General features: G+C 37.7%; 2 protein-coding genes across 10 annotated transcripts; one reads left to right on the top strand and one right to left on the bottom strand.

Moving 5' to 3' along the window:
- Positions 1-1,792: 1,792 nt before the first annotated feature.
- Positions 1,793-2,794, bottom strand: LOC112164337 (lysosomal beta glucosidase). The gene is made up of 3 exons (XM_024300548.2): positions 2,463-2,794; positions 2,170-2,383; positions 1,793-1,863 (listed from the first exon to the last, which is right to left on the bottom strand). The coding sequence occupies exons 1-3, from the start codon at positions 2,629-2,631 to the stop codon at positions 1,800-1,802; spliced, it is 447 nt and encodes a 148-aa protein (XP_024156316.1). The 5' UTR covers positions 2,632-2,794; the 3' UTR covers positions 1,793-1,799.
- Positions 2,795-6,288: 3,494 nt separating this feature from the next.
- On the top strand, positions 6,289-14,420 carry LOC112165067 (probable disease resistance protein At4g27220). Of its 9 annotated transcripts, none has more exons than XM_024301469.2 (7): positions 6,292-6,603; positions 6,687-8,047; positions 8,141-10,882; positions 12,220-12,394; positions 12,489-12,774; positions 13,106-13,277; positions 14,195-14,420. In XM_024301469.2, exons 2-4 carry the CDS (start codon positions 6,876-6,878, stop codon positions 12,320-12,322), a joined length of 4,017 nt encoding a protein of 1,338 aa, XP_024157237.1. In that variant the 5' UTR covers positions 6,292-6,603; positions 6,687-6,875; the 3' UTR covers positions 12,323-12,394; positions 12,489-12,774; positions 13,106-13,277; positions 14,195-14,420. The 9 variants fall into 9 exon arrangements, with proteins under 9 accessions (XP_024157240.1, XP_024157237.1, XP_024157243.1 ...); XM_024301475.2 differs by having other exon boundaries at positions 6,292-8,047; positions 8,141-9,362; positions 9,846-10,882; XM_024301472.2 differs by having other exon boundaries at positions 6,289-8,047; positions 8,186-10,882.
- The last annotated feature ends 518 nt before the right edge of the window (positions 14,421-14,938 follow it).

Genomic DNA, 14,938 nt, shown 5'->3' with positions numbered 1-14,938 from the left:
AAGGCCAGTTCTGTCTGTTTTCTGGTGTTTATGTGTTCTGCAGATACAAGATTGATATAGCAACTTCAACCCCAAGCCTAAATGCAGAATCTGATGATGCACGGTGATTGCTTTACATATTATACAAAATGCATACATAAGATATACATGATGATTCAATCCTAAATGCTAATTATGATCACTGCTGCACTCTTACATATATATACATAGAAATCATTGTTTACTTGTATTCATGCTAAGACAGATTTACAGCAATAGAACTGAGAGTAAGTTCTAACAGGATTCAGCTTGGGGATAAATTTGATTTCATTAGTTGATGTGAGACTAGTGTTTCTTTGTTTTTGTCCCTCTTACATGTTCTAGTGTTTTCTGAGTAGAACATAAGGGTTTGATGTGTTTGCAATACTTCAATACAATACTATTCATCTCCAAAATAGGAGGATTATAAAGAGATATAAGAGAAATCCTAATAGGAAAATATCTCCTATAACTATACAGAAAACGTAATCTATATCTACAAAGAAAGTAAATATTTACAAAATATTCTACACTCCCCCTCAAGTTGGTGCATAGATGTCAATCATGCCCAACTTTTCAATTGAGTTGTCAAACACTTTCCTTGACACTCCTTTCGTAAGAACATCTGCTAATTGATCTTCTGTATGCACAAAAAGGAAACGGATAATCTTCCTATCCAGGTTTTCCTTAATGAAATGCCGATCTACTTCCACGTGCTTAGTCTAGTCATGCTAAGCAAGATTACGAGCAATTTCAATAGCAGACTTGCTATCACAATGCAAGTCCATAGGTTTCTGGAGTTTAAAACCCAAATCTTTCAACACGTTACGAATCCACAACATCTCACAAACTCCATGTACCATACCTCGAAACTCAGCTTCAGCACTTGACCTAGCGACAACCTTATGTTTCTTGCTGTGCCAAGTCACAAGGTTTCCTCCAACAAATGTAAAATATCCAGATCTGGATCATCTGTCTGTCTTATCACCAGCCCAGTCTGCATCCGTGTACCCCACAACTTCCAGCTCTTTTTTTTTTTTTTTTCAAACAACAAACCTCTTACAGGTGCCATATTCAGATATCTCAAAATACGAGGCACTGCATCCATATGCTCTTCATTGGGACAATGCATAAATTGACTAACCACACTCAGAGCATAAGCAATATTAGGCCTAGTATGAGAAAGATAAATAAGCCTCCCTACTAGACGTAGATACCCTCCTTTATCAGTTGGAACCTGATCTGGATAGATGGCAAGGTTGTGGTTCATCTTGATCGGTGTCTCAATAGGGTCGCAGTCAAGCAACCCGGTCTCAGCTAACAATTCAAGTACATACTTACATTGGGACAAAGAAATTTCCTTCTTAGATCTTGCGACTTCAATTCCAAGAAAGTACTTCAATTGCCCAAGGTCATTCTTCTCAAATTCCTTAGAAAGATACTTTTGTAGGGCCTCCATCTCTTTTAGATAATCCCTTGTGACAATCATATCATCAACATATACTATCGGAGTGGTAATCTTACCCTGACTACACTTGATGAACAAGGTATGATCCGAGTTGCTTTGTCTATATCCGAACATCCTCATAGACTTGGAGAATCTTCCGAACTAAGCTCTAGGAGACTGTTTCAAACCATACAAAGATTTCTTCAACTTACAAACCTTGCCAGTATCGCAAGGCATATTTTTGACTCCTGGCGGTATGTCCATATACACTTCTTCCTCCAAATTTTCATTGAGGAAAGCATTCTTCACATCAAACTGATGTAGAGGCCAATCTTTAGTTGCTGGCCCTGACTTCAAGAGCAGTTGCCTCACCAATCCTTTGAGCCAAATCCGCATCTCTGTCACATAATTCAAACATTTATGGACAAATTAAACGAGAATCTTGAAATGGTTGGATCATAATGACATATTGGAAGTCCCTTCTTTTGTATGATTAATTATGCTACTTGACGTCGAAGCAACCTATCTATATACTACAATGAAAAGATTGAAACAGAGAATATGGAACCTAATAGTCACCCTCTTCACTTTCAGAGACCAGCATTCTTATAAAAATTCAATTCTTTTCAAGTCATAACTCCAATTCAAAGAACAAATTCGATTCTTTTCCCACGTTTCTTAGGAAAAGAGGGAAGAAGACTAACCTGGTAGCCCCAAGACCAACACTGTGAGGAAATATAGTGGCACCAGGCGCACCAAAGACTCCATTGTTCCCATGAACAGCATCAATCCCATATATCAATGGAATCCGGAGCCGGGTTTCCAGCGCACACCTCTGAAACCCGTCAACCATATCGGCCCAGTCCGCCGATAAAGCCTTCCTAAACGGCCCACTTCCTGCACCACTGATTACACTCCCTAGCACATACATGAATATATATATATAGTCATCATCAGTTGCACAAACAAAACCATAAAGAGAGGAAGAGAGATGTACCGATTGAGAAGTCTTTAATGGCAGAAGGTGTAGCGACCTGACGCTCTATCTGGGTCATCTGCCCCACCTTTTCTTTCAAAGTCATGCGAGAAAGGAGGTCCTTGACTCGAGCTTCAATGGGTTCGTTTGGGTTTCTGTATATGCAATTTAAGTTCTCAGCTGTTTCCATCTTGAGCTATACTACCCAATGAGCTCTTCAGCTTCTTTAGGCTCAGTTCAAGAAACCCAGAAGAGAATCCGAAACTTGTAGTGAAATTCACAACTGGGTACTAGAAGCTAGTGTTGCAGTGCAGCTTTATTATATGAAGTCTACAACTTGTAGTGGTCGCGCCTTTTCCTGAGACTATGGTTTATTTATTTATTTTCTTAAAAGTCACAAACTAGAAACATATGTATATGTCATAGGAGATGCCGAGATGGTTTCTGACTTCTGTGAGTCTCACCTGCTCACCATCGAGATGATAACAACGACAAGCCCAAACGACTAGCCCAAACTTTCTCACTATCACAATGGTATATTCATTTGTTTTTAGGCCCAAACGACGGGTGGGTTGGACTCCGTTGCAGATGACTTGATATTTTCATGATCAAGATTGATGGAAGTTTTTAACTTGAGTTTTTCTATTGGAACCTCCAAATTTACTCACTTGACCTCTATGCTTTTTACACCTCCTATCAAATTTTCAAATACTAAATTTACTCATTAAACCTCACTAAAGTTCCTCAAATAACCTCACTCATATAATTTACAAACAAACTATAAGATCTTTATAATAAAAAAAACTTAGTCATTTCAATGATTTAATTACTCTATAAATCTTAATTACATTTCTATTTCTTAATCAGACAACATAAATCTCTTATCCAATAAAAATAAAAAATCAAACACACGGTATTGAGTTTTAAAATTTAATAAAAATAAAATAACATGAATTATTATGTGATTTTTTTTTACTTTTTCTTTTTAGCTGTGCAAAAAAAAAAAGATTAATAATTTTTTCTTAATGTTTCTCTATTTTCTACACCTCATGATTAATTATTTAAATATTTTTTATTTATTTTTATTTGCTAGCACTTTTTTTTTCCTTCTTTTTGCAAATATAATGGATAGATTTAGATTTAAGTCATAATACAATGTATTTTGTTCTCCCTGACCAATATGTGTTCAATATGCATATCACACATTTTTATCTTAATCATAGTTTTATTTATTATTAAATATATATGAATGCTTTAATGAGTATGTAGTGAAATTGAAAAATGAAAACAGATAGGGAAAATAATAAAAAATGCAATATGATATTATTGAATTGGAAAGTTTAGAGAAAATAAATATAACAATTTTTTTGGTATAATTATTGTCCTTAATAGTCATTTTATAGTAGGTTATATATGTCATTTAATAATTCATAATAGAGTGAGGTCAAGTGAGCAGATTTGGAGGTCCCAATAGAAACTCTCTTTTAACTTTTTATCAACACATAAATCTATGAACCATATTGATTGAAATGCACTCAATTGTGAAAAAAATGAAACATATGCTCCAAACTGAAATTCATATTTGCACTAATGGAGGCAAGCTTCTAGCAAATCAATGCTTCTAGTGTAATGGAAATTGAAAATTGTGTTAGGGTGGATCAGGGCCGGCCCTGTGAGTTTAGAGGCTCAAGGCAGGAAAAAATTTGAGGCCCCAAAATAAATGCTCAAACATTACAAAAGAAAATAATATCTCAATTTCAAAGTATCACTGAAATATGACTCGTCTTGCATTTTTAGATGCAAAGGTACTAATCAAATTTACATAATCAAGTTTTCCAACAATATCTTTTTCAATAGATATCATAGCCAAACCACTCAATCTCTCTTGTGACATAGTAGACCGAAGGTAAGATTTGATCAATTTCAACTTTGAAAAACTTCTTTCTTCAGAGGCAACTGTGACTGGTATAGTTAGCAAAATCCTATAAGCAATCCAAGCATTTGGATAACAGCCATCAACTTCTTTTATGTAATTCAACACATCAATAGCTCTTTTTGTTTCATTGGGTAAATCTTCACTCAACATTCGTAAGTCATGATATAGATCATCTTCATTAAGATCAGAAATCTAGCCATGCTTCAATAAATTTGTAAGGTTAGCACAAAAACTCTTCAAACTATCTCTATCTACAGACCTTAACTTGTCCAAATCAAACAAAAGCCCAAAATTCTCTTCAAAAGTCTTAAATTGCTCAAACCTGGTTTAGAAAAAAAGAAGAAGATGAAGTTCAATAAACTATATAAACATGTCTCACCCAAAACAACGGCTTCTCTGCTTGGATTCTCTTTGCTATAATCTGCTTAGATATCATTAAGTTGGATAAATCAAGTGGTAGGTACAGAGTTGTTCAATTTGAAGAAACTCACAGCTATGATCTTGTAATACAAGAGTGTGCTCACAGTTACTTGGTCAGTGACATGGTCAGTTACGTGACCAGTTACATGACCAGTTACAGTTACTTGGTCAGTGACATGGTCAGTTACTTGACCAGTTACATGACCAGTTACAGTTACTTGGTCAGTGACATGGTCAGTTACATGGTCAGTTACGTGGGGTTACATGACCAGTTACTTGGTCAGTGACATGGTCAGTTACATGACCAGTTACATGACCAGTTACTTGGTCAGTGACATGGTCAGTTACGTGACCAGTTACATGACCAGTTACTTGGTCAGTTACATGACCAGTTACTTGGTCAGTGACATGGTCAGTTACGTGACCAGTTACATGACCAATTACTTGGTTAGTGACATGGTCAGTTAAGTGACCAGTTACATGACCAGTTACTTGGTCAGTTACATGACCAGTTACTTAGTCAGTGACATGGTCAGTTACGTGACCAGTTACATGACCAGTTACTTGGTCAGTGACATGGTCAATTACGTGACCAGTTACATGACCAGTTACTTGGTCAGTGACATGGTCAGTTACGTGACCAGTTACATGACCAGTTACAGTTACTTGGTCAGTTACGTGACCAGTTACATGATCATCAGCTTGCTCAAAACACCATGCTCATTAACTGATTATATTAAATTTGAATGAAATTGTGCTAACCTGGTTTTGAATGAAGAAATAGCTTGATCAACTATGTAGAGAAAATAATTGACTTTAAAGGATTCTGCAGCTGATTGTGTCACCGCTTCGCTAGAGCTTTCACCAAATTGTCTCTTTTTGTGAATTGTCCGTTTTTCCATGAATACCGGTTCAATCCCCATCTCACTTGCAATCTCTTTAGCTTCAATCAAGGACTCCTCAAATCCAGTTTCTCTAAACTTTTGAAGAAAGGAAAGAAGACGTTCCAATTCTTTGATGGCAGTATCAACATGCATATCTTCAGATTTTCGATAGCCACCGAGGAAACCTTCTGAGATGTTCAATCATAATTGGATTTTTGTCTTGGATTGAGAAAGAGCTTCAAAAACTTGAACTTAGAAAGAGGAAAATCATCTCCTCTCTACTGCTTTGCGTCTCAATCTGATGGAACTATGGAAGTATTGAAAACAGAGGGTCATGTTGCGTGTACGAAGACACAAAGTGGTTTAGATTGATTCTTTTTTTTTTTTTTTCTGCAGGCCTACATAATAAAAATTTTTGAGGCCCCTAAAATATGAGGCCCTAGGCTTGGGCCTGCTTCGCCTAGCCTCAGGGCCGGCACTGGGGTGGATTATAACAGACTAACAGAGTCAAAGCCTCCCTCTAACTAAACAAGCTGTAATATATGGAAAATTTTACCATGCAGATCTGCATATCAAATTGTGCATGAATTAAATTTGTCACAAAGATTGATTATGTCATGTAATGAGAACCGCAGAATAGGAGAAGATTGGAAGGACCGTTACACAATTGATACTATGGAGATCTGCACCCCAGCCGAATCCATAATATATTATTCGGCAGCAAGTGGAGAATTAAGATGCTGTTTGTCTAGCTAGAATAGAATATGCAAAAGTCTTGTCAGATTTATTTTCACGGTGTTCAGACTCCAACACCCTGCATGTTTCATTGATTATTTCATTATTTTCCTTAATCCTTCGAACACCTCCTTGGTCGGTTTTCTCATTCGCAGTTTCTTCTTAGCTAGCTGCCTGTACTTGAGAGGTGAGACCTTGTTCTTGCAGTTTATTCTTTCCTGTTCTTGATTGCCTCTTGTTTTGATTTAGTGGTTTTCCAACGGCCTCCAGCTCTCAAGTACCCTGTGCATCTCCTCCTTCATCAGCTCTTTGATTCGGTGCTCTATATCTCTTTCCTATTGTGGATTCACACAGTCAATAATTTCTTAGTCCTTCTCTCCCTTCTTTCCCTTGTTTGCTTAATTCTCACTGGAAATTAGTCTCTTTCTTGCTCGTTTCAATTTTCAATCTTCGCCGTCAATGTCGGACTATCTTCACTCTCCGGCTGTAGAGCCGTTTAGTCAACAGCAGCGGCTCCAGGCGCTGATCGAGGGCGCCAGGGAGAACTGGACCTATGCCATCTTCTGGCAGTCGTCGTACGACATGTCGGGAGATTCCGTTCTCGGGTGGGGCGACGGGTTCTACAAGGACGAGAGTGATAAATGGAAAGCGAGGCCCAAAAAGATGACGTCATTAGTCGAGCAGGAGCACCGGAAGAAAGTGCTCAGGGAACTCAACTCTTTGATTTCTGGGGCCCACACCACCGCCGACGACGAGGTCGTAGATCAAGTCACTGGTACAGAATGGTTCTTCCTTGTTTCCATGACCCATGGTTTCCTCAACGGCGGCGGGTTGCCGGGTCAGGCCTTTTTCTATTCCAACCCGGTCTGGGTCACCGGGCCGGACCGCCTAGCGGCGTCCTCCTGCGAGCGGGCCCGCCAAGCTCAGGTCTCCGGCCTACAGACCATGGTCTGCGTCCCGACGGCGAATGGGGTGGTCGAATTGGGCTCGACGGAGCTGATATTCCAAAGCTCGGATGTGATGAACGAGGCCCGAGTATTGTTTGATTTCAATAATCTTGAAGTCGGTTCTTGGCCTGTAGCTCCGGCCACTTCAGGACCGAGTAGCAGTAACCATCACATCTCTAAGCCGATTCAGTTTGACAACCACCCTAGTTCCAGTAGCTCTTCTGCTACTCAGTGGAAGTATGATGTGTTTTTGAGTTTCAGGGGTCCTGACACTCGAAGGAGTATTGTAGCTGATTTATACGATCGGCTGCAAAACAAGAGAGGAATTAGAACATTTATGGATGATCCAGATCTTCGAGTAGGGGATGCTATTTCTCCCGCTCTCTTAAAGGCGATTGAAGAATCAAGGTTTGCAATCGTTGTTCTATCGAAAAATTATGCTCATTCTACTTGGTGTTTGGAGGAACTTACAAGTATCTGTCAGTGCATGAAAGACTTCAACAGAATTCTTCCACTTTTCTATAATGTGGAACCCTCTGATGTACGGTACCGGAAAAGGAGTTTCCGAAGAGCTTTCGATAAGCATGAACGCTCTGGGCGACACACATCAGAGAAGGTGCAGCGGTGGAATGATGCGTTAAACAAAGTGGCCAGTTTTTCTGGGTGGCATACAAAGAATTTTAAGTAAGGATCATGATGAAACTATCTATTTTGGATTTAGTGTTAATTTTCCTGATGAATGTGGTTATTTGACCCTTGATTCTTCCCTTCTTGTAGGAGTGATAGAGATCTTGTTGACTCCATTGTGGAATTTGTGTGCAGTAAAGTACAACCTATTGAAATCGGTTTTACAATGTTCGCCGGAGATTTTCAAGCATTTGAAGCAACAAGAAAAAGCATGAATGAGGTTATGAAGGTGCTTCAAGATGACGAGGTCACTGCCCTTGGGGTCTATGGAATGGGAGGGGTCGGCAAGACAACCATGGTTAAACGTGTCGGCGCGCTAGCCCGCAAGAACGGAATTTTTAACCATGTACTTCTGGCTGTCATATCCCAAAGCCCTGACTCGAGAAATATTCAAGCCACATTGGCAGAGCTGCTGGGCTTCAAATTCAAGTGGGAGACAGAAATTGGAAGAGCCGCTGAGTTGCATGAGAAGATAATGAGTAAAAATAAGATCCTTATAATCCTGGACGACATGTGGGAGAGAATGGATTTGTCAAGAATAGGAATTCCCAGCTATGACGAGCTCAAAAAATACAATTCTAAAGTCCTACTCACCACGAGGAGATTGCATGTTTGTAATTCCATGGACAGCCAAGCAAGCATTCCTCTCGATATCTTATCAGAAGAAGATTCTTGGAAATTGTTTATGAGAAATGCAGGAAGGTCTTTTGAATCCTCCAATTTTAATAACGTAGCAAGAAAGGTAGCTGCAGAATGTAGGGGTCTACCAATTGCATTGATAGCAGTTGCAAGGGCACTCAGAGATAAAGATCTGGCGGAATGGCAAAAAGCAGCTCAACGACTGGAGAAGTCGCAAATTGCCAACCCTGATGATAAGGGAGATGCATTCGAATGTATAAAATTAAGCTTTGATTACTTGAAAGATGAGGACCACAAGTCATGCTTCTTGCTCTGTTGCCTATTCCCAGAAGACCATGAAATCAATATAGAAGACTTGTTCAGGTATGCGATTGGAAAAGGATTGTTTCAAGATGCCGAAACAATGTACGAAGCCAGAGGAACAGCAGATTCAGTGGTCAAGTACCTGAAAGATTCTAGCTTGCTTTTGGAGAGTGAATACATTGGATGTGTAAAGATGCATGATGTCATCCGGGATACAGCCATGAATATTGCAAAATCTAAAGATGGGCATCGGTTTACGGTAAAAGTTGGCTGTGGTTTAGAGGATTGGCGGCCACGCGGATTACATGAAGGCTGCACTGCTATTTCACTAATGAGGAACAAAATTCGCAAGCTACCCGAAGAAGAGTTGGTATGTCCAAATCTCCAGCTTTTATTACTAAAACAGAATGCTGATTTAAATGAGATCCCAGAAAAGTTTATCCAAAATCTGAATAAATTAAGGCTCTTGGATCTTAGCAACACTAGTATTTCCGTATTACCCCAATCATTCAGTCTCCTTACCAACCTTCAAGCTTTGAATTTAGATTTTTGCGAGCAATTGATTGACATATCCGTAGTGGGAAAACTTAAGAAGCTTGAAATTCTTAGTATGAGACAATGTCCTCTCAAGAAACTGTCGAGAGAAATAGGACATTTGACCAATCTAAGAATTTTGGATGTCAGTTCCGCTGAATTTCTCATAATTCCACCTAAAGTGATACCGAAGTTGCATAAATTAGAAGAACTGTATATACTAAACTGTGGATTTGAGGATTGGGGGAGTGAAGTTGAGAGAGAAGGAGAAGAAACTGAATTGGTTTTCCCTGTTTTGTCAAATTTGAAAAATTGGCAGGTTTGCATATCTGATGCTAAATGCACACCTAAATGTCTTGAGGTCAATGGAGAATATCATAATTCAAGATCCTTGTTTCTTAATGGAGCAACCATAAGTACCTTACCTGACTGGTTTATCAACACAGTGACAAAGAAAACAGAGAAGCTAGAGTACAGTCGCTGCAAAGGGATGAGTGACATTCTTATGGAATATGACCATGGGAGGTTACATAAGCTCAAGCATCTTAGAGTATGTGGTTATTTTTGTGATTCCTATGTGTACTTGAAGGAGTTGATGAACACAACAAGACGAGTTCAAAAAGGACCAGTGTTTGTGAATTTGGAAGAGTTGCATCTGATAGATCTGATCCACCTTAATGAGTTGTGTGTTGGAGAGTTACCACATGGGTCTCTCTTCAATCTGAAGGTATTGCATATATCTTTTTGTAATATTTTGAAGAATGTATCAAAACTGGTACAGAGACTACCAAATCTGGAGAGACTATATTTAAATTGCATGGATGACCTGGAATATGTGTTTGGATGTGAAGGGTTTGAGCCGAAAGAATCAAAACTGAGAGAGATGCAGTTGTTGGGTCCAAATTCAGTGAAGAGCATTTGTAGTGGTCCTGCCCCACGCGTAATGTTCCAGAGTCTTAAAAGTTTGACTTTTTACCGTTGCGAGTTGCTGCAAAGTCTGTTCGCATATGATGTAGCCCAGAATCTTGTTCAATTGGAAGACCTTTTAGTAGAATGGTGCCCTTTGTTGGTAAGAGTAATTGAAGCAGTGAACAACGAGAAGGCTACGGTTCTTCGAAGAATGAAGAACTTGGTTTTCATGGGACTTCCCAAGTTGTATGGTGCAAGTGCTACTGTTGACATTGAGTGTCCTTCATTAGAACACTTGATTGTGGTGGATTGTCCCCGGTTTTCATTTTCAACCTCTTCCTTAAGCAGGAACCCGTCTTCATTTTCAACCTCTGCTTCCGACTACTTTGGCAGCACCAACCTAGTCAAACTCAATGATCAACAACATCTTCAACTTCTATCATCAAGGTATGAAGCTATGTCATGAACTGAATTTCTTTTTCTTTTCATTGAATGGTGGCGATGTCGTAAGTACTTAAATGAGTTCCACATATATTTTCATTATTTATTTGCTTTCCCAATATCTTATAGTGCAAACGAGTTCTGCATATGGTACAGCAAGCAATGTTTAACTATCCTTTTCTTTCTCACTCTTATATTCTTTTTTTTCTTTGTTATCATAATCATAATCATAAATCATTCTTTCTTTTTAATTTTGATAATTAACTGATGTTTGATAATAAATTTGTGAAAAAAGATGATATCACATAGTAAAGTAGTTCATGTGCTTGATGATTGTTTTGTTCCACTACTTACGAATACAAATTACTTATGTAAAAATGTATAGTTTGAAACAAAATTTCAAAGAGGATCATAGAGGATCATTGCAAGTGGAAATGCATGTGCTCTAAATATGAAGCAGAAATTTGTGACCTATGAATGGGTACTTTTTTTTTATTTTGGTTGATTTAGTGTGGCCAAGCGTTGTTAGTATAAAATATACTATATCTGTAGAATGACCTATATATTTATATTATAGTATAGAATATCTGTAGAAAACTAGAAATGCAAGTGTCGTTCGTCATCAATGTAATTGCAGCTAGCCATGGGGAGGAAGAGAAGTGTAAAGTGTTAGCATTTTGAAACTATTCTTTCCAGTGATGATTCTACAGTCATCAAATATATGTGGTTACAACTAACAACTAGTGTGGGGATGAAGAGAAGTAGTGTTAGCATTTTGAATTAAATTATTAACAACTTATGTCTTCTGCATAAAGATCCTCTTCCAAAGTTTGGAGTCCTACGACCACAATGCATAGCTCATTGAGTCCCATCCCTTGAAACCAAAGTAACCTCTGTTTTTTTATATTATGTGTGAATGTGAGTGCAGGTTGATGAACTTGTACAGGCTCAGTTAATACACTATAAGAGTTGGTTAGTTTTGACTTAAAAATTGGATGTTGCAAAGATTTCTCGTAGTCATTCAAGTGAAGCAGTTAATTCACATTCAGGAGAATGTTTAGGAAGATTCCAGCGAGAAGGTTTTCTCCAAATCTCTTTTCTCTGGATTCATTTCTTCATCAGTATGTTTTTCATGCTCTTCTTAATTTACTTCATGTTGTGGTAACATATTCATAGCAGAAGATGTCCCAGACTCCCAGTAATCAACTCATATGATAATTGTAACTGCAAGAAGTAGGGACTTCATTGTGAATGCAAACATACATTAGAACTTGTTATGCTACTTAAAGAAATAAGTTTTGTCAAAGTAGTTCAGTCTTTCTCTTGTTTTCCATTACGAGCAGGGTTGGTCATCTAGGTGAGGCTGCAAATCCGATTAATACGCTTGAAGCTGCATTGCTTGATCGTGACTTTCAAGAAAGCCACAGGGATTATGACAGCCATTAATTCTAGGAACCTTGGAGAATGAAGAGATCAGTTGACATGCTCCATCAGGATGATATTTGATTCTTGCCACTGGTATGTGTATATAAAATTGTTAAATAATTCAACGATACTGTGAATATATCTCTATGGTCAGAGCCGCCTAATATTTGCCAAAAAGTTGATTCAGGACCTGGTGTCTGTGGGGACAACAGTATCTGCACTTTGAAAGCAGATAAGAGTTGATAATATATATGTGGTTCTCTTAAAAATAATTTTTGGTAATATATATGTGGTTCTCATTATTCATTTGTTTTCCCATTCTTATAATGCAAATGAGTTCTGTGTATCAGTGCAGCAAGCAAAATTTAACTACCATTTTCTTTTTCACTCTTATATTCTTATTTTTCTTTGTTATTATTCGTCATCTTTAACCAATATTACAACTAGCATGGGGATGATCAAAGAGAAATATTGTAAGTATTTTGAATTAAATTCTGAACAACTTCTGTCATCTGCATCAAGATCCTCTTCCAAAGTTTGGGCATAATTGAGTCTTATGTGCGAATGTGGGTGCAAATTAATGAACTATCAGGGTGAATTCTCAGTTAAAACACTAGAAGAGTTGGTTGATTTTGAGTTAAAAACAGAATATACAAAGATTTCTCATAGTCATTTACTCATTCAAGTGAAGTAGCCAATTCACATTTAGGATAATCACCTAATATGATTATTGTAACTCCTGTTTGCTGCTTAAAAGAAAGATTTCTCAAAGTAGTTCTCACTCTTTCAGTTGTTTTTCATTAGGTTCAGTTGGTCATCTAGCTGAGGCTGCAAATCCAATTGATACACTAGAAGCTTTGCTGGATTGTGACTCTCAAAACAGCCAAAGAGTTTGTAAAAGCCATTCTAGGAACCTTGGAGAGTGAAGAGATCAGTTTACATGCTCAACCAGGATGACATTTGATTCTTGCCACTGGTATGTGTAGATAAAATTGTTAAAAAATAATTATAAAAAATTCAAGAATACTCTGAATATATATCTATGCTGACCCCAGTCAAGTTGTTCTACAGTTTTTCTGAGTTTCCGTTCAAAGGCTAGATTAGTGTCCTTGAAGATGTTTCTTATATCTTATCCAGTAGCACTGTAGCACTGTAGCAGTACTATTAAAAATTCTATGTATTATCTTAGATGGTTTTGGTCTTTTGCTTCCCTATAATACACCTGCATATTCATGTAAAGTATCTCTCAATATGTGTTGTTTGCCTGTTTTATATTAGCTTAAGCTAGCTTTCATTTTGGACATGTGGTACTCCAATAATACTTTGGTGGAAATGTGAGTACATTCACCAATCAAGAACTTGGTAACAATACCTAGGGCTCATTGGCAGGGGGAACATCCTCATATCCTGTTTCTATGGCTTATAAGTGGGTTTTGCTCATTGGCAGCATTTTTTCACTTTTTTGCTTTATTTATATTTTGGCTAATGTTTTGCTTGGATGTTGAGAAAGTTGAGGAAAATGACACGTATAGGAAAGTCAATTGTTAGTGTAGCATGTTTTTGTGTGTACTAGCTGAAAGGCTTTCCCTTGCGCTTTTCTTTCTCATTATTAATAACTAATATAGTATGATCACTCATCCTCTCATTTTAGTAATCAACTGATGCTGATAATGGATTTCTGCAAAAAGATAAAACAAACATAGACATTTCATCTAGACACTCAGGCATGCATCTTGGTGAATTTTTTATCCATTTACACTAAGAATACAAATTGCAGACAGATAAGGTATGCATTATGCAGTTACTTTGTGATACGCTGCATATATATTCAGATATATTATATTGTTGATTCATTTATCCATTTTGATCTATAGGTTTTGTTTTGATTTTCAGCAACCGAAGATTGGCTCGAAGTAACAGAGAGATAATTAAATGGTCGAGAAGAAGATTGCTCAATTGCTCATGCAGCTCTTTGTTCATTTAAAACTCTTTGTTCAACGTTTTAGATTTTTGCTCCTAGCTTATTCTTTCCGTTTCTCAAAATGATTAAAAATGTATTGTAAAGTGTAAATAATATTTTAAGACTTTGAAAACTTGTTAAATTTTCAACTTATATACTTATCTTTTATCGCAAATTGACTATAAGATTATGCAAACGCTAAGAAAGTTGATGACATACACGAAGCATGGAGAGACCTTCAATGGCCAAGGAGAAGATTCCTCATTTGCTCATAAAGCTGCAGTCAACCATATCAATTTTATCATGACTAATTAGTACTGAAATAAACATTTTTGTTTCTCTGTACTTTGTTCTTCTTTTTCTTATCTTTCAATCATGCATTTATATCCATTATTAACGCGAGAAATTGCATATGTAATTAAACTTGAGAATGTTCTTCTTCATTATTGACATGGGCATGCAAAATATGCATTTAACTATTGGCATGGTTGTTTGGGATTGTAAATTTTCCATAGGCAAGCTAACTTTCCTTGACCGAAGGTGGGCCTTGATTTGGGTCACCCACATGGGTCGGGTCGTGATTGGAAACCGACCACCCTAACTATGGCCCAAGTCTATCACATCGATAACTGAGAAAAATTCGCGCGCCACTTAACGCTCCGGTACGGAGCGTGGAG

The sequence above is a fragment of the Rosa chinensis genome, chromosome 5 (assembly GCF_002994745.2).
Source record: "Rosa chinensis cultivar Old Blush chromosome 5, RchiOBHm-V2, whole genome shotgun sequence".
NCBI lineage: Eukaryota > Viridiplantae > Streptophyta > Magnoliopsida > Rosales > Rosaceae > Rosa > Rosa chinensis.
This window is presented reverse-complemented; position numbering and strand designations above follow the sequence as displayed.